Below are 20028 nucleotides of genomic sequence, written 5' to 3' on the forward strand. Positions count from 1 at the left end.
TCAAGGTTTAAACCAAAAACCTACACTGAGCTGAATGAAAGCAACAGAACTTGAGAAAAGTTTATCTCCAGATTTAAAACTTCAGAAAAGATGTAGCCTGTATTCTGATCTCACAGCAATTTTTCACTGGTACAGGAACACCAGTACAAATGCTTTTCTCCACTTACTCCAGTGAAATTAAAGTGACAACAGCAGAACTACAAGAATACAGATTCAGGCCCATTTCTCATTTCAAGATTGTATACATTGAGAACATCATCAGGAAAACTAGGTAAACTATGTAAATTAATGATGTAAATCATATGGGTTCGTTTTACACAGATTCACTCTAGTTACATTTTACAAAGATAAAAAGGTAATTTCATTATACAGTGGAGAAATTAAGACAGATCAGGTGAGCTTAGCAGCATCACAGAAAAACTATGAGCTGCTTTCACTTTAACTGCCTTCTGCTAGCGAATTTTAAATCACAATCATTACCTGTGTTTTTAAGCATTGTTTTACTGTGTGTCACATCATTTCAGGACACCACGGATCAAAATTATGTAAGATTCCTTTTTATCAAAACAAAGCAATTATGGACACAGCACTCAAAAGACAATTTACAGAAAAAAAAGATTTCTAAAAGCACAAAGGAAAGCCAAAACCAATCAGAGATGTTACCTTGCTGAATTTCAGAAAAGGAATTCTTCTGTTTTTTGAGTAGACAATGGTACTCACAGGCTGTTCATTACAGCCAGTCAAAGCAAGTATAAGCCATTGTTACATGAGTTTGGGCTTGTGAATGGAGCTAAATCATCTTGACTGGCAGCTATACTATTATTCGGTATTTATGTAGTGCTGTGCATAAACATAATTCTTAACATTTTTGACTGAAAGTTCGAAAGCCATCTGGAATCAAGAAGCTTTTCCAGATACAAGAAACAACAACAGTGGAAAAAGGGTGAGGAATGGGCAAGAGAAGAAACAGCATCTCCAACATTCACCCATCTGCATGAAATACTCTTTTAATAAGCTGAAAGAAGTAAAAAAAAAAGTAGTTGGTTTCATTGTAGATTTTTCAGGAAAAAACCCTAGAGTTTAGTGGGGAAGAGAGAATGCATCAAACACTAGAGAAGGTGTCTGGGAAAGGCTAACAGTAAAGGAATTTCAAATGCTACTCCCAGGTACTCAGCCAGAAATCTGTTAGAGAACCCGTATTTGACCAAACTGCTCACATACTGAAAGTCCTACTCATTGTTTCACTTGTACAAGGAAAAGACAAAGCTGATAAAAAAAAACCAACAAAACAACACATGTGGGAGGCTGGCAGGGAGAGAAATATTTTGCACAGATTCATCATGATCATCTTATCTAGGACCACCCATATAACACAGCTTAAAGGATGTCACCTAGTAAATACTGTTTCAAGACCATAATTTTGGTTAAATGACAGTGTGTCTTTAAGATAAAGATCCAGGTTTGACCTAGAGATGTCAAAGAAAACCACCATATATATCCAAGAATTTGTTCCAATAGTTTAATACTATCACTGTTAGGTGTTTTGCTTCTCATCTGAATATATCTACCTTCAGCTTCCAATCTCTGTATGCTAGATTAAACAGAAGTCTCTCAGAGATGCCTTTGTCCTGGGGGTATTTCCTGACCTCAATAAAGTCATCACTTAACTGATGTTGGCTGAAATACATACCACAAATTAAACTGCATATTCCTTTAAGCCAGGCTTTCCAGCACTCAACTCTTAATTCATATCTTCTCCAAAACCCAGACAGTTTCTCAATACCCTTTTGAAATACAGACATAAGAACCAATCATACTGCATTAATGGTTTTACTAAAATCATATCCACAGGCAATAATAATAATAGCTCGTTTTCAATTTCCCTGCTGAATAACAAGGGATCATACTGACTGCTCAGTTACTCTAGCAGCTACACTTCATTCAAATACCTTGTGTACTCAGAGGTTTATCCACTGCCACATAAAAACCTCCTTTGAAAGTCACTGCTCTCTGAAGTACAGTCCTTCATTTTGTACATCTAATAATTTTTCACTGTTTCTACGTGTATGACCTTCACCCACAAGAAAATACTGCAAGTGGTCTATGCAAGATTATGCATTTTCCTTACTAAGTTCTACAAGGAACACTTCTCCCTCCAGCAATCTTCTTGAGGGCAGTCACTCAGGTCTGCAACATGTCCTCTCTTGAGTTCCCTGTAATTTGCTGATATGTTATGTAATTTCTTATATTATTATTTCATATTTTGAAAATTAATATGAAAAAAATACCACATCCAAAATGACAAAGCACATAATTAAAATGATGAAAAATAAAAACAACTCAAGCAATGGAGATATAGCTGAATTTCCATCAGACCCTCTAAAGAACAATCACATATAAGAGAGATGTTTCTTAAGTGCCTACTTGAATTTTGGAGATTATTAGATTTATAGAAGGAAAATTCAGACTGTGTATTTTTGTTGTCATTGGATCAAATTGAATGACAAAAGAATATATTTCCACTGAATGGAAATAATGCCACACACTTATAAAAAGTGAAAAATTGACAACATTCATTCCTAAGACACTACGTAACAGTAAGATCTTCAGTGGTTATTTTGGCATCTCAGGTAGCATTAATCTAACTGTCTGTCTTCTCAGCAAAGGCCTTAATTTGGCTTCAGGAGTGGTCTCCCCTTGCTTTCATTATCTAAAAGCACTGCCATCACATTCTGGCCACCTCTTCCTCCTACAGGGGAGAATAGCACAAACGAGAGCTGTGACCTTTTCTCATGTGCATATCCCAGCTTAGGATGCCCACACATTGACATATCAAGCCTTCCAATATTTCTCTTTATTTTCTTTAATGGGATACTGAGGTATTACAGTGTGCTGCAAAAGACTACATCCTTTTCTTTCTCTTTTCTTCCCTTTAAGCTCATTTGGTTAACATTTCTATTGTGCAAATTAAGGATTACATTCCTGGCTTCACATTGCTTCAGACTTCCACATAGATGCTGATGATTTTTTTAATGCATTGTAAGAAATATTAAACAAGTAAAATATCAAAAAAAACCCTATTTACTAAATAATATATAAAGACTGAATGCAGTATCACAAAGTGAAAATGTGAATGGGTTGCTAATTCTGAACAAAGTCTCTTTCACAAAAGGACATCAGCTTTCTACTGTTTGCTTCAAAAGTCCTGTCACATTTGTATTCAGCTAACTTAAGATCTAAAATTATAAAAAGCTGTAAATGTGTCACGACCCTTTCTATATAAAACCTTGTGAATAAATATAATTTTAGTTTACACTCTTACTGCATTATACATAAAGTTTTGCATTATTTTAGTTTTTATAATGGGGTGGGTCATCATTTGAGTAATTTTAACTTCTGACAGAGCATTATAATTTTCTTTCCTCTTTTTCCACTAATCCCAAATGAATTTTAAAAACCCCAAAACATCAATGCTCTGCAGAGCCTCTCACACCAACACGATTCTTAAATGCAATTAAACCAAGGCAACCGAAGAATTTCAGAATCACTCATTAAATAACTAGATTGTCTCACCTCTTTCTTAATATTGGAACTGAAACATTCATGTGATTCTGTGCAGTGGATATTGATAAAACAAATTTGTAAATACTTATCCTGTAAACTTATGTTATTATGGCACAAAATTAACCTTACAAACTGGAGAGGAAGTATAAATAGGATCTAGAGGGAAATTTACTGGCTCTCTGGATAGAAGGAGTATAAGGCAAATGTCCTCTTGCTGTCATGGCTGAACATAAAGAATAATGCAAGATAATGAGACAGTGATGACAACTCCTTCATAAAATAAACACAATGGGTTTTTGTAATGTACAAGAGCAAAACAGTTTCCCACTGCATTAGAATTAAAGTGGAATTTCTGTTTGCTAATGTTCCTTATGAGAAGAGACAGCTTTGAAAACTCTCATGGTTATACATATACAGACACATTTTCAAGTGTGTATTAATTACAAGCAGGTCAGAACAATGAAAGCAGAAGTGTGCCACTAAATCAGGCTGGTCTTGCTAATAAAAATGGAGGTCATTGCTGCTATTATTTCCTCTTCACAATAAGTGCTCAGTTAATTATCTTTTATGTCCAAAGATTCTAGCTCAAAAAAATGTAAAATTAGAAACAATTCATATAAACCCATCCCCATCAGCTGCAGTTGTCTTACTTTTCCCTTGCCCTTTCATCATTAACATTGCGACACTGCATTTGATTACATCACCCTGGGAGAGTTGTAAAGTCCAAAAGATTATTGCATTGTCCAGGTAAATTAGCCTGTGTGAGAGTCCTGGTCAGCAGAAATCTTTCCAAAGGGCATAGATGATGGTTGTATGAAAAAAATAAAATAAAATGCAGGTATCAGTTGGCAAATGAGTAAAGAAAAGAATGTATTTGGGGCAGAAAAATGTAGTTAAGTGTTAAAAAATACATTTCTAAATTAGAAATTACATTTCTAATTTTACTTCTGCAAGATAAAATTAAGTTTACAACTTTGTTGTAAGAATAAATATTTTAAATACATACTTATGAGCACTGCAGGCCTCAAGAAGGCCCCACAGTCTTTGCCAAGAGTTAGACTGGGATAAAAATTACCAAGAGCAGCAGCACACCACTTTTGCACAGCTGGTATTGTAAGCAGCATGCAGCCACTCTCCTCGCCAAGAAATACTGGAGAGTATTTCTCAACTCATATATACTGCAGATAAAGCAAATACCTGGTTTTTTTTCCAAAATGGTACTTTGCTGCCAAGTGTTTCAGAGAGTAATACCTGACTCGTCTCTTTTCTTCTAGCTGCATGGGAACATGTCCCTAGGGTGACAAACAAGCACTGCTAGTAACAAGGGTCATCCCCACTATTTTTAAGGGGTCTCTACATGCAGAAATCTGCTGAAGAGATTAAAAGAGGCAAGGAATCTCTACAGGGGGCCTTTTTGAAACCTAGCCATAACAAAAAAAAGAAAAAATGAAAAAAGTATTACAGCTAAATAACTGCTTAGCTGAATGAAGCAAAAAATAGAAAAATAGAAAACATGATGCCTTAACCTAACAGCCACAGATTTTTATGACCAAAAGAAACAAGTCAACACTGCAGCAAATTGACACTTACAAGAATGAAACCTGGAATAAAATGTTAAGATACTGCAAACCTAAACCCAACTTCTGTTAACTGGCTAAAGGTTCAATGGCTGAAAGTGTTAAAAAATCCACAATTGGCCTCCTAAAGCTCATCAAAACCTTTGCCTTTTTTTGCTGGGCTTTTTCTTTAGTTAAGCTGCAGAACAAATTTTAAGAGATTCCACTGTTTCAAAAGATTATGTCAGAAAAAGAGAAAGAGCAGTGATAGTTACCCTATCACAGAACTGGTTTCATATCAACTATGGTAATGACACAATGTAATTTCTTTGACCCCTGCTCTCCCCTCTTTTTCAGAATGGGTATTACAGTAAATACGGACATGAAAAAATAACAGTGCCCTTGTGCCTTTACTCTTTCTTGAGTGATCCAATGTAAAAAACCCAACAACAACAACAAAACAAAAAACCACACAACAAAACAAAACAAAAATCCTCCCTTTTTTCCCTATGAATTTAGTTGACTGCAGCAGAAGTCATGCTGTGCAAGATAAAATAAAACAAAACAAAACAACAAAAAATAACACAGAAACACATCTGTAATCCCTTAAGATAAATACCTAAACATGGGGCCACATTAGGGAAGATAAATTCTCGCTTTAAAGAGTTTGACAATAATCCCAAATAGGATCTTCTAATACGGCAATATCCAGTCCTGACAGGCATTTAAAGATAGTAATGACTCAGAAATGTATGCACGTCTACCAACATTACCTGTTAGCACATATAATTCAGCTTGTTCTGCAGCGTTGCTACGGATGGAGCTCATTTCAATTCTCGTTGGGTAGATAACCTAAGCACTGACCCCAAGCTAGCTGTGTCACCTCTGCAGTCAGTGGAGAGACACAAGGACATCTGGAAGGCAATTTATTCCATCTTAGCTAAATGTCCAAAATCGCTAGGATCAATTTCCTTACATAAGAAATACCTTTCTGTCTCTCCACTGATGACAAGCCTATGTTTTACTACGGCATCAGGCACTACAGAGGTGAAAGCTTTGAAAGATAACCCTCCATTCAGACCTGGGTTGCTGATACTGCAAACTACAGTCGACTAAGAGCTGGAGCAATTTTAATTATTCACACTCAGCAATGGAATGAATGTACAATCTTACATGTGTTATAGGAAAACCACCTATAAATGAGTCTGTTGATTCAAGGGAAGATTGTGTGTGCATTAAACATATACCTGTGTGTCCTGGTGGCTCAGCTTAGACACCAGAAGAAAATTTTTTCACTATGAGAACAGCTAGACATTGAAATTGTCTCCCCAAAGAAGTGGTGGGCTTCCCAACACCGGACATTTTAAAGACTCAGACCACCTAATCTAAACTGGGTTTCTAACCAGAAAGGTTGGACCAGATGATCCTTGAGGTCCCTTCCAACCTGGCATTCTATGATTTTGCAAAAAACCTTCACACCTTGGCAACTCCAGCTTCCAAGTAAGCACCACACAGCCTGCCTGCATTTTTAGTGCTTTCTGCAGCATGCTCCTAAGCAAGCAATGAAAAATCTGAGTTACCATGACGCTCCTGAATTTTACCACCACAGAAGTGGATGAATGCAGTTCTTTTCTTGTATTTGTTGGCAGTCAGGAAGAGTTCAGAACAGAAGTACTTTCTATTACTGGAAACAGAGGTCGTTCCAGCTAAGGTGTTAATGACCAAGTATGTATCTGTCTGAGGACAACCCCACTTGCCAAAAAGCCTGACAGAGCTGGCATGGGCTGTGGAGAGCAGTAGCCTAATGAGTTTTACAGATGTAAGGAAAGGTTCTGGCAACATTGAGATGGCAGAAGGTAACAGAAGAGAAATGTAAATTATGTTAGCAGTGTTACATAAGTAGATGCTCCTTTATCTAAAAAAAGGTGCTAAAAAAGGTGTAGTTTCAAAAAGAATATTAAAGCTTATGGAACACATCTGACAGGAGTCTGGCAAAATCACCTACATGATGCACAGAAGTGTTGATTTTTTGTTTTGTTTTTCTTTTTTCCAGGAGCTTTTTTCTTTATGCATTTTGTCCAAATATCACCATAATTGAACATCATTTTATACAAAGTACACTCAGAGACACCTTGCTGTTTTTACAGATATCAAAAAGCCCATATTGTCCCCTTAGGAATGTGCATCACTTAGGATTAGGAGACAGTGAAAGAGGAGTTAGCATCACACCAGTAAACCAAAGCCTGTCAATCTGCATTGCTGTACTATTTCACTAAATGGAAAGATAAAGCAGCTAGGAGAATGATTCAGTATCTTGCTCATACATCCCAGCAGGAAAGCTTAATCCCATGCCAGCAGGCTGGTAATTAAGAAAATGCTAAAGTTTGCTGTAGTCTAAGAAAAAAAAAACACAACCAAACAGCAATCCACACTCATTCACTTGCACAATTTAATCTGCAATTTTTCACTATTAATGGACATGAAAATTCTGTCAGTTTGGTATCACTGTCAGAGACAGCCATGCTTTTCAACCCTCATTACTTCAATTTATGTTATAGGTATATATAAACTTCAGTCAAAAGATAATCAACCCAACTATAAGATACCTAGTTTGCTTACTTTACCACAATATTTCCTAAGGTCTTCACCTTCACTGGTTCCTTATTTTCACCCAGAATCATCACTGCAAAAAAAGGAATATAAGGATGAGAACACCTGTCAAGTGGTGTGGTTTTAGGTGGAGGACAGTGTCTGTCTTCATTGATATCAACTTATGTCACACTTCAGAATGGCAATACACCAAATAACAAAATCAATTAAGTCACTTGGGAGTTCCAAACCAGATAATCTCATGACCTTATTAACATTCAGCCTTAATACAAAAAGTCTTACATAATATTGGTGCTTTGGAAGCAGAAATACCTCAAAGTCAAAAAGGGAAAAACATAGGATTGAAAATGAAAAGACACCCTCATAATGATCTTAACTTCCAAACGCAAATGACCCTTCAGGAACATGACAAACAGAAGAAAATGCGTGCAGGTAAGAAACAACTAAGGTTACCGGAGGCTAACCCAGTTAATTTGAGAACTACTATTAGCAGTAAATAACTGCATCTGCTTTTCAAAGGCTTTCAGGAGACCCAGAAAGATGCTCCCAAGCTGACAAGGCTGATTCTATCCTAGTACATAGAGGTAAAGTAACTCATGAACTACCCAAAGCTGCGTAGTAGGGTAAAGCTAGAGTGCAGCAAAGAATCCAGACCTCCCAACTGGAGCCTCAACCCTGGATCATATTGGCCCATCACCTTCAGTGAAAATATTGTATCCTGGTAATGAGGTTTCTGAGGAAAAACAACTGAAACAGCCTCTTCTGTGCAGTCATCTGGGAAATCTACTACTACCACCCATTCCATCTGAAGGTGTTGGCATAAGGAACGAATGACAGATATCAATTTGGCTATATCAGACAGAATTAAACAAAGTGAAATGACTGAAACATGGAAAAACAGGGAGGAAACATTTTGATAGACTGGGCTGACATGGATTTAAAAACATACTTTTGGAAGACATCCCAGACAAAGAAAGCAATGTTCAGCTGGATCTAAATCAATACAAATAATCTTACATTCTGTATTAAAAAGTTCCAGAGAAAACGGGTTAAAGAGGATGACAGACTTCTGATTAAAACCCTGTTAAAACTCTTGTAAGTAATACCATATTCTGTCTCTTTGAAGAATGCCAAACATCAGCAATTTACTATTTCTGGCTGAAGCCACTCCTTCAAAGAGGATGGTATTTTTTAAGTAACTGAAGTGCCTGTTGAAAGCAATGGCTCACAACTGCGACACAAGCAAGTCCACAAGGCTAGTTTTACAAATAAGTGACTTGGAAGGAGAAACAAACTATTTAGGCTCTGAAAATTGAACACATAGCTATAACAGAACACTCAATTGCTAAAAATTGCACTTTATTTGTCTAGTTATCATTTCCTCTTTTGGTGGTGGTTACTTCTAACATTTTTTTCCTGATTTGCCAATATAAATTTCACTGTTTGCTCTCATTTAAAACAGTGCAACTGTAGGTAAAGCCTTAAAATACAGTATTTTTTCATATATTTTGTTATATCAAGTGTAGAAGTATGCAGAAGCCCTTTCATATAGTGAAGACAGGAGTTGCTGATCAATTTTCTTGACTATAACTGAATTATTTGCAATCACATTCCGTGACACATAAAAAAGCAGAGCTTCCTGTTATAGGGAGGAAGAAAATGTGTTAACAAGACTGTAGTTAGCTTTTCCTATGAAAGTATGAAAGTTAAAGAGCACTTACTCATAAATATAAGCAAAATTCTTTTCTAGTAGTTTGTTTAGCACAGTCCTACCATTGTATCCTGGCACTGGTTTCCCTGCCTGTCCAGGTGGAGGTGTTGTAGAGTTCCCCAAACCAACACAAGAAGCAGTAATTGCAGAACCAGATTCTGTTAAAAGAACATAAATATTGTTAGTTAGGACAGTTCTTAGTGTCATTAAGAACTTACTGGTTTTAATTTTTCCTTCTAGTTCGGCACATCAAAATAATAAAATAAAATCCCAGAAAAGCAATGAAAGATTGAAAATTCAGGAGCTTTTATGTACTATCTAATTAATTTGAATTCATTACAGAAATTTGTTTCTTCAAAAGGGAACTTTTTCCATTCCATAGAAGACAGCCAGAAATAATTGGCACTGCACCTCTAGTTTATTCTGCTATGGGTATAAGGTTATATCACGCCAGTGAAAAACCATCAACAGTGAAACCATGATAGAAATACTGTGCAGGGCAGAGGCACTTCAAGGGTAATTTCACAAGTTAATATCTTTGGGAAGAATGGATTCCAGATAAAACATCAGCCCATTCTCAATTGATTATCTTACCCTTGTGGAGCAATATTAAAATGACTGTTGTTCTGTTTTGGAGCTACACATTCAGAGGTTTGCAAGGTAAATAAATGCTACATCTTATCCATGACAATACTGGTCAGGAAGATCAGAGAAGAGGTAGTGCCTGACAACATTTACTGTAAATAATGAAATTAGGAGTACCTCTTTTATAATCCTGGAGATCTCACTAGTATTTCTTGGTGACAACTATTTCAGATGATGAAAAGGCTCAAAACCAAATTGTGTAGAAAAGTCAGACCTAAAATTTCAGTGTTACCTAAATAAATTCAACAGGAACAATCTAAGGAATGGGAATTGAACTGCTGCAAGACTTTATAATCATAATCTAGATATGGTTTCCTCCTACCCCTACAAACTTTAAAGTTTTACTAACCAGAACAGTTTGGACTTGGTTTCTTTTGGGAGTGCTGGTGGGAGGGAGTAGGGAAAGATGCTTCTGAGCCACAGAAGATTAAGTGCAGGTTGTAAATATTTGCAGGATCACTGTATGAGACTATTACTTTATAAAGATGGCTTTATCATTCTGGAGATGTCCCTGGTCTCAGGTCACTTGGCCCGGAATTCATAGTCCACACCACCCTCAAGTATCAGCACAAGAAAGCAGATTTGTCTGCAGCTTTCTATTTGTATCTGATTAGTATGTTCAAAACAATTTTCAGTTCTCTTGCCTTAGGAAATTACAGTTAATTTTGCTATGAATTTTCTCAGCTTCTGTAGCATTCATCTGCCACTTCAGAAACGGTTGAATGACTATTCAAGTGCAAAAAGAAGCAAGAATGAGAACAAAAATACATAAGCTTGTGGTGGTTTTATGTTAGGTGTTAGTAAGTAGTTGAAAATTAGCATTAACACAGCTTAATTAAGCTAGGCCTAACCCCAGCTGTGGCACACAGAATGAGAATTATGAATGCTCATTGCTAATCAAGACAGGCTAAAAAGTTTGCTTAATTGTTTCCCCACCTTTCCCTGCTCCTTCTTTACATAATGCACATTCCCCACACCACCACGAATCCTGATCCTTTCTTCCAAAAAGCAGGAACCCAGGCTACAGTTACAGTGGTGACACAATATCAAACTGATCTAACATATCCCACCCATGATCACACGGAAAGTTGCAGGAAGAGAAACTCAAAAGTTTATTCAACAGCTTGGGAGCTTCATTTTCTGCACAGTAACCATACTGAAGACTTTTTTCCTCTTTTTCTCAGAACAGAATGAAAACTGTATTTTTTCTTAGAGAACAGTGAATTGGAAAGTACAATGGAGGAGACAGTTTCTTTTTTGATGGTTAGGAGGAAAAGAAGTGGTAGCACAAAGCGTATCTTGCTTTACATGCTGCATCTCAAGAGCTAAAAACTATAACAAATCAGCTGAAAAAAGTACTCCATTGCCAAAACATAGTAATGAGGTTTGTTACTGAGAGGTGGGGAGCACGACATCACTGTTAACCTGATGAACCAGTAAGACCTGCATGAACTGGGAATTTACAAACATTTCTAATCAAGAACTCTCAATCCAAAACCCCTGAGGGCAGAGGGAGAATCTGAAATTTCTTTAAATTAGTTTGGATTTACTTGAATCTCTGACAAACTGCTAATGAAAAAAATATAAACTAGATGGGAAACTTCATCATACCGATTTGCTTGTATTTGTCCTTCCTTTTTGGACAACAGTGAATAAGACCAAATGAAAGTCTACTTATACTAAAGTAGAATAACAAGTTCTAGAACTTTGTGAATAGATCTTTATAATTGCTCCTATTTTTTCTAGTGTCTTCTCAACTACCAGTGGACACATCATTTTCACATTTACCCAGAGGTCTAATCTCTAAGCTGTATACTCAGTTCCCATGGGTCAGTAAGACTTTTTATATGCATGAAAAAAATATGACTTTTTGGTGCTTGGACCAGATTGCTAATTCAGAGAGGGAATCCCAAAAGCATCTACTCTCTGTGTTAGGTTAACAGTTCACGAATGCTAAAGATTCCCTTACAATGCACAACAACAAAGGGATATTGTCAAAGGATAGTATGAATCTTTACCTTGTACATTTCTTGGAAATCAAAGCATGCCTTCCAAACAGGATGTTGGATTGAAATAGTAATTTCCCAAACCTACCAGAAAACAGCAACCCCTTTCCAGGACAGCATTTTTTAATCACAGAAAAACAGTCTGGCTCGGAAGTAGAATTCAATTCCAAATCCTACTGAAAATAAATCATCACCATTAAGGAGAATACAGAAAAATAATTACTGATGAGAAATTTTCCTTACCAATTATGTGTAATACACGTACTGAGTTGCCCTTTTATATATTTCCAGTAAATAAAGTTGCTTAATAATCTTTGGTTTCAAATAAGGTTGTTTTCTTTACAATTCAGATCAGGACCTATATGCAGGTTATAAGATCTAGGTCTGTAAGGAACCAGCAGCAGTTTGAAGAAGGATAATGCAGATCAAATGGACCTTCTGTTCTGCCTACCCCTTTCATCGGGTTTCTGAAGGTACAGACATCCCATACCTGACACTCACTTGTTTGTAGTTGCAGATTCTCTGAAACGAATGCACCGCTTCCCAATGCTCAAGTCTTTAAGAACTTCCATATTTTAAATATAAGGAACAGAACAATATAGCTGTCTTCCAGTCTGTCCCTTCCGGAAACATTTAGGCGCTAATCCTCCACACACTACACAGGGAAGTTAGTTCACCCTCTGGCTGTGGAAGGCTTTTCAGGGACAACTGCATCATAAAACCGATTTTCTTTTTGCATAACACCTTATAATGTGACAATGAAACAGCTCTTTAGAAGAGCTATGTTTTACACTGGAAGAGCAGCAATGTTTCACTACTAGTCTGGTAACTACGTTCAGCATCTGCTCCGAGATATAAAGGGATGAATATATATGCCTGTGAGAATAATGAAAAGCACTTCACTGAGACTTGGAAGAGAGAGCTAGTGAGAGATTGTCTTAAAATCATAGCTGCTAGTGTCCCAAGTCTCTCCTTATGTTTTTACTCTCATAATAAGGGCTCATGTTAAGAAATAGCCCTCAAAATTCAAAGATGTGACCTTCTTTGTGCTGTCCCACTCTAAATGTAAGTGAAAGGTATTATTTTAAAGGTATTTCAGTCTTACTGAGTGATATTGTGCAGTTAATGAATAGCCCAGTACAGGCATTTTTGTTGCATTTGCACCTCTGAAAGCAATTCTTAAGTTGGAGAAAGTGCTGCTGATGCAGAAGCAAAAAAGCAGTCTCTTATGAGGAGCAGGGGGAGCAAGGGTACACCTGACTTTATTAATCAGAATAAAGGCCCATATGCCTGACTTGCAGAAGCTGTGCTCTGCCAAATGATGCAGAGCAACAGCTAGTAAGTGCTGTGCTCAAAATTGTCTTGCTCATTCACAGTCAATAGTCAAGTTCAATCAAAACAACTGTTCTGAAATAACTTTGGCCTTTTAAAGATGAAAAATGTCCTGTACCACTTATAATGCCATGTACCTGACTCATTACAATTTCTAGACCATGTGTTGTGCTCCTCAACATAACAGACTGTCACACTGCTGAAATATATCTTCTGGTGGGGAGTACTTAAGGAAAATACACTGCATTCTGACATTAATATTTGAGTTTGGGCTGCACTAAGTGAGTAATGTAAGGCTGTCTGCTTCAAATTTCTTAGGCTGCAATGGATAGACACTGGAAGCATGCAAAAAGGGTAGAAGTTGTTGCGTAGCAGGAGAAAAAAAAAACACAAAAAGGATCGGTTCTCACATATTAACACATTATTGAATGCAGTAAATGTAAGCAAAAGTAGTTTTGAGCCATTCTCCTGGAAAAGCTGTCATTTTGGTTGAAGGGAATTAAAAGAATTACTACAGCAGAAGACAGAACTGATAAAATGGAAATACATGTCTACAGGTAGGAGAAAGCTTAAGGAGCAATTGATAACAAATCCACCCACACAGGAAGAATGCAGCTCTGAAGAGACTTCTTGCACATGCTCCCTCCACACAGTGGTCATTTTAATTATGCCAGAAAAGATGGAATGAAGAATTCAATAAAGGAACTGCAACATGCTCCGTAGAACAGCAGCTACTATTGGGCAGCCAGGAAAAGAAAACCACGGTACCAGATGAACTACAGCACTCAAAACATGCATCACAGGATACCAGACTGCTTCCTTATAATGAAAACAAACCTAACGTATCACAGAAATAGTATGTACTGGCAGGGTCCTGAAGATTCAGGGTCCTGAAGATTCAGGGGCCAGATCATCAGGTATCCATACAGACCTCATTTCCTTCGTCCTTCAGCATATGACTGTGTAGAGCAACTACATCCGTTTCCCAGTCAGTTCTTCATCACTAAAACCTGAGCATGTTTCAAAGTCTCTGCACTAGCAGTAGATGGCCTCACTCACAACTTGGCTTTTAGCACTGTTAACCTGACAAATTCTGTCTAGATATCTATGCTGCAGGCTGCTAGCCCAGCACCACTTTAGTCTTATTTTTACTGGTTTTGGAAGATTATTTCAGGTAATTTTTTTAGCCTCTGTATGGTATACAGCTCAGCCATGCCTCCAGCAAGGACTCAAAAATATACACGGTTTAATTTTGCCATGAATTTTTCTTCATCTCTTCCCTGGAAGAGATCTACATACTCTGCTAAGCTTCAGGTTGGTGCATGAGAAATGATACAGTAGTAATGTGTAGAAAGACCAAGCACAGCTGGCTTCTGCTGGGTATTTAACTACAGTCTGATGCTAATTATCCATCAACACTAAAACAAGAAGAGGACACCTGGCCACTATTACCCCAGAGCACTAAAGGGTACAGAGGAGAACAGGCTGGATAATCCCAAAGCAATACAATGTGTGATGCTGGGCTGGCAGCTGGCAGACTGCCACGAAAGTCCCCAGTACAGCTGCACCCACATTGTTAGTATATGTTGATATGCCACCTTCTGAGGGTACAGGCTAGTGAAAATTACTTTTCTGATCTATGATAATTATATCATGATCCATTTTACTAATTTCCTCTTCGTTTTGCTTAAGCTTGTCATCACCTGAAGAAAAATGTAATGTCAGAGATAATATTTACTGAAGTTCTCATAATCTAATATATTTAGCAGAGTACTGCTACAAGTTCTAACAAAGTGAGAGAAGCCACAAGGAGACAACAATGACTGAAGAATCTAGAGAACTGCAAATTCTTAAGGATTCCCTGATTCAGTTTTACCAACTGCCAGAAAGCAACTGTGAAATTAAATCCAATTCACACATTATGCACAATTAGGTTAGATTAAAGACAGTCTGTCATCCTAAACTGTGAAAGGCTTTGCTGGCTAGCAGTGAAACTTCAAAAACTCTTTCATGCACCATTTGGTATTTCATTTCACCCCTTATTTCTGAGGAGCCTGACAGATGCAGCAGAAAAATCCTTGGAAGAGTGGTGGTAATTATCATTTATTTTTCCTCCATCTGACTGCATCCTTAATTTTTTCCTCTTGTGAATTAACCACATGTACATCAACACAATAAATACCAGGTGCATACAGAATGCCAATATACGGTGAGTGAGTAGCAGGGATCTGTCTTAGCAAAGCTTACATGAAGTATCAAATTTTAGGTAAGGTGCAAGTTGAGTGATTTGTAATCAAGATTTTCACAGTTGTCTTAGAAGGAGTTTTCAGTTAAGACTTTGTTGCTTGAATATCAGTTAGAGAGACTATCACACCTATAGCATGACCTTGCCCATCAGATTGCTTGCAGTTTAGATCACACTAATTTAGCAGAAGATCAGAACAATTTGTTACCTTGAGGTAGCATGGCTGCAAAATGTGTTCATTCATCCCAGTAGTAGTCTACTTGGTTAAATTGCATACAAAGCCTTAAAAAAACTCTACTTAGCTGCTTAACTTTCTGTACTCAGACACTGTTGTGTAGAAACTTCACTCAGAAAACATGAAAAAGATACTTAAATAAAAAATTAACCAATCCATTTTTTAAAGGTTGACTAAGAAAAGCAGAATGTTTTAAATAGACTATCCAGTACAGGTGTGTTTGTACAATAGGATCAGTAACCTGAAAAAAAAAAAAAATTTGCTTTTTTTTTTCTGGTTATGATCACTTGATGTTCAGTATTCACTTCCAGTTGAAGTGCCCCTTATTCTCTATATACTTAATTGTACAGTAGCACCAAGGATGCTCAATCAAAAACAGGGCCATGCACTACAGATAAGAGAAACTCCTTGTCAACTGCACAGTTGACAAAAAAACTTAAATGCACATCAGTGAAGATAACTGTAAAAAAAAAAGGTGTGGTCTTATTATCCTTATACACTTAATATATTCCTGTCTGTTTCCCCCCTCCTCCCCCCATTTTTACATGGAATTGTATTGAACTATTGCAGATTTAAAAATAAATAAATAAATAGATTTCCGTCAACCAGGTTAGCTTTTGCCTAAATCAATTCTCATTCTGCTCACCACGTGGCCACATGTATAGTAGGACTGCCTAAGGGGTACAAAGGCAATGCAGATGAAGGAGGGATGCTCCACTCCCTCCTGTGCTAGTGGTTTGCACTTATATAAGCTTAGACCCTTCACAAATCACACACCCAGTAACACACTATCATTGCCCAGATGCTTATCTCAGTATGTTTCATTTAAAACAGGAACACAGATATTTCCTCCCCCAGAATCCATTTGTCCATTTAGTCTGATTGAGGGTTTAGAATAGCACTTTAGAAGTTTAATGTCAAATGCAAGACAGGTACACATTTAAGCGCCTTCACAAGCTAGGTAATTTTTTCTGAAACAGCAAAAAAAACTTTCTAAAGCTCATCTATGTCATTACTCTATTGGTTTAACTTTATATCAGATCTTAACCTGCAGTGGTATCTATTACTTTCTTCCCCCTCACCTGGGACATTATTTTCAACCTTTAAAAGGAAATACTGCATTAGTGTTGCACTAATTAAAGTATATCCATATTTAAGTAAATGGGCAAGCATTCCCATATTATTATGCATATGTAAAGGACTGAGAATGCAGCCTCAAGCTTGTTTGCACAATCTAGAAATTACAAGGTTAGTATTAACCTCACTGTGGAGCCATATTAATGTGTGCAAAACCAGTTGTGCACAGCTAGCCAGAAGCAGTGTTTCCTTCATTCCTTGCAAAAGTACAGAAGCATAGAGAAAAAACTCATAAAGTAGACTAAAGGCATTTGAAAATCTGAAGCCTGTTTCTCAAAATAAAATCAATTTTGTTTATAAAGTAATGTATTTTCTGAAAATATGGGAGTTTCCATGCTTATTAGAATTTAACGTCAGATGCAAAAAACATGTTTTCTAAATGCTTCAAAGCACTTGTAGTTATAATGCATCTATTACCATGAATACATGTAACATTTGTAAAGGCCAAATACTACTTGCATAGCAGTTCTATTGCTGTATTCAATCCACTCATTTAAAAATAAAATCAACCTCCAAAACTATTAAAATTCCCCCATGGCTTCCTTTCACAATCCTATCCAAACACAGAACATGTTTACAAGCACACATTTGTGGTATCATACACACACACAATGCTTCTTCAAGATTTCACAGGACATTCAAATAAAATCTCCAGAATAAATGTACAAAAATGTAACTGTAAAGAAGCTCTATCTTAGGTAAAGGTTGGTGGGCCATGAGAAATATTAAAACAAAAGAAGGAAATCAGTTATCACGAGCTGGCAATCTAGTCATAAAGCACCAGAAGTTTATGCATTCGTTTTGTAAGTGTACCGGGCTCCTTTGCCTCTAAATGGTAATGTATAATGCACATCTTATAAGCTGCCTATAGCAAAATGACAGCCAAGATAATCAGAGGAAAAAAGAAAGCCTTTTGGTCATATTTTGAAGATGTCAGATGCATTAAGTGGGGCAATGCATTGAATTATCATATATTTTCAGACCAAAAATTAATTTAAATTTTTTATTTTCCTCCTACTAGAAGTTCATAACTGCTTCAAGATGAAGTACTAAGAGATAAATGGAGATCATAAAAAGTAATTACACATCTCAGTGCTAACCATTTACTGTTTAATCATTTCGGGGAATCTTAATACATTGTATGCATAGCAATACTGCCAAGATGGAAAAGAAAGATAAAAATACTACTATGAAATTAAATTATTTTTTTCTGTATCAGAGTCTAACACCTTAGAAATTCTTGTTCTCTCTACACCTTAGAAATTCTTGTTCTCTCTTTTTCTACCTTCCCTGGGCAGCCTTAAATCCTGAAAAGGATCATTCCTTCCATGCACTAGATCCATGCAGCTTACTAGTAGCTTTCCCGTTCTTAAATCATCAGGAAAATCATCTGCTTTACACTAATGAGCACTCTATTCTCTGAGCAACAAAAAAACCAGTTGCCAAGCGACAAGAATGAGATCAGCAACCTATAACATCTTTACACACACACTAACTGGAGGTGCTGTCACAGCTTGTCACCTTCAGGCAGATGAGACTGGCCTATTCTTATTTAACATACTTGTTCCTAAAGGTGGCCCCTCTTCTTCATTTACCTATTCAGTGCATACTAAACATTGTTCATGGCTGAGCTCCATAATTTAAGACTGATTTAGAGTCTTTTATTTGCAATAATCTAAACCACATCAATAAAATTTTAACAAGGAGGAAAACATTTATACTACTTCATTCATATTAATGCATTTCTCTGGCTGCATGCGGAAAGACAATCAGAAAAGACTAATACACACTGAGAAACTGAAGTAAAATGAGAGCAGAAAAAGCTTAATTCATACTTTCTATCAATTTTGAGTTAGAAAATGTCAGTGCAAATGAGAAAAGAGTGGCTATGGCACAGCTGATACTGAATTTGTCTCAAGACTGAGGAGGTGGGAAGAAAAAGAATATAGCCAGAAGGAAAACAGAACATTCCCAGCCACTTAAAGAACAGAGATATGGATGGTTTTTTTACTAACACGACCTAGGCTGCTCATTGACTTACCATGCCCAAGCTGTGATCAATTCCATAAATAAAAACAAAAGGGATCCATCTTTTTTGTCACAACACAACACTCAGTCCATCTCCAACCCAGTACAATATTTGCAACATGCTGCATTTCCCAAAATGCATGGGAGAACTGAAAGTCATGTGAAATGCACATCTTGAAATAACCCTCAGGAGAGACGTACTTTTGTAGGAGAAAACACACTTCACGAAATGGGTGAACAGCACCTAAAACAACAATAAACCTATGCTGCTGTAACAATTCATTTAAAGTGAAAACACCTTAGAGAATATGAAGAGAATCCAGACATAAATAATTTCATGTCCAGCGCACAGCTAAGCAATACATAGTAACAAAGAAGATAGATCTTCTGGAAAAAAAAAAAAAAATCTCAGCTAAGCAGATACAACCTAAATTTCTGCAGGAGAATCTTCTTCACATGGATTACACAGAGAAAACCGATGACAATTCAAGACTGGAAGAGGAGTATAGATGACTGTAAGACTGAAATGATACAGTGGGCAATCAATCATGGAAGCAACATCACCCATTTTACAACGGCACATCATGATACATTATGGAGGTGCTAATGTCTGTTAGCATGAGCAGAGATTCAATATTTTACCATTAGATTACCAAGGATTACACTAATCAAATGCCTGGTTCTGAGCACCAGCAGTCTTCAGTGCTTAACTCTCTTTTCTACCTGCCTAGAAACAGGGTGCTCTGAGGTAAGGTTTTCACAAGTAAGCAGCTTCACCACATTTACAAATAAAGGCTCATTTAAGAAACCTCTGTAATTCTAATGTTCCATGTGACTGCCCATATAAAGATCCAAGTAGTTTATATCATAATGAAACACCTTCATCAAAATATGAAGGTAGGGTGGGAGGAGAGTGAGGCTGAGGAAATTGTACACTCAGACTGAGGGCTCCAGCATCC

General features: G+C 36.9%; 1 protein-coding gene across 3 annotated transcripts in view; it reads right to left on the reverse strand.

Moving 5' to 3' along the window:
* Nucleotides 1–20028, reverse strand: part of ACSS3 (acyl-CoA synthetase short chain family member 3) — an 84899-nt gene that overhangs the window by 10475 nt on the left and 54396 nt on the right. For all 3 annotated transcript variants that reach the window (XM_051609066.1, XM_051609067.1, XM_051609068.1), the window contains 2 exons: nucleotides 9504–9599; nucleotides 7740–7803 (listed from right to left, as the gene is read on the reverse strand). In XM_051609066.1, coding sequence (XP_051465026.1) covers nucleotides 7740–7803; nucleotides 9504–9599 — 160 coding nt within the window. The remainder of the gene's footprint in view (nucleotides 1–7739; nucleotides 7804–9503; nucleotides 9600–20028) is intronic.

This window comes from Apus apus, chromosome 1, assembly GCF_020740795.1.
Source record: "Apus apus isolate bApuApu2 chromosome 1, bApuApu2.pri.cur, whole genome shotgun sequence".
NCBI lineage: Eukaryota > Metazoa > Chordata > Aves > Apodiformes > Apodidae > Apus > Apus apus.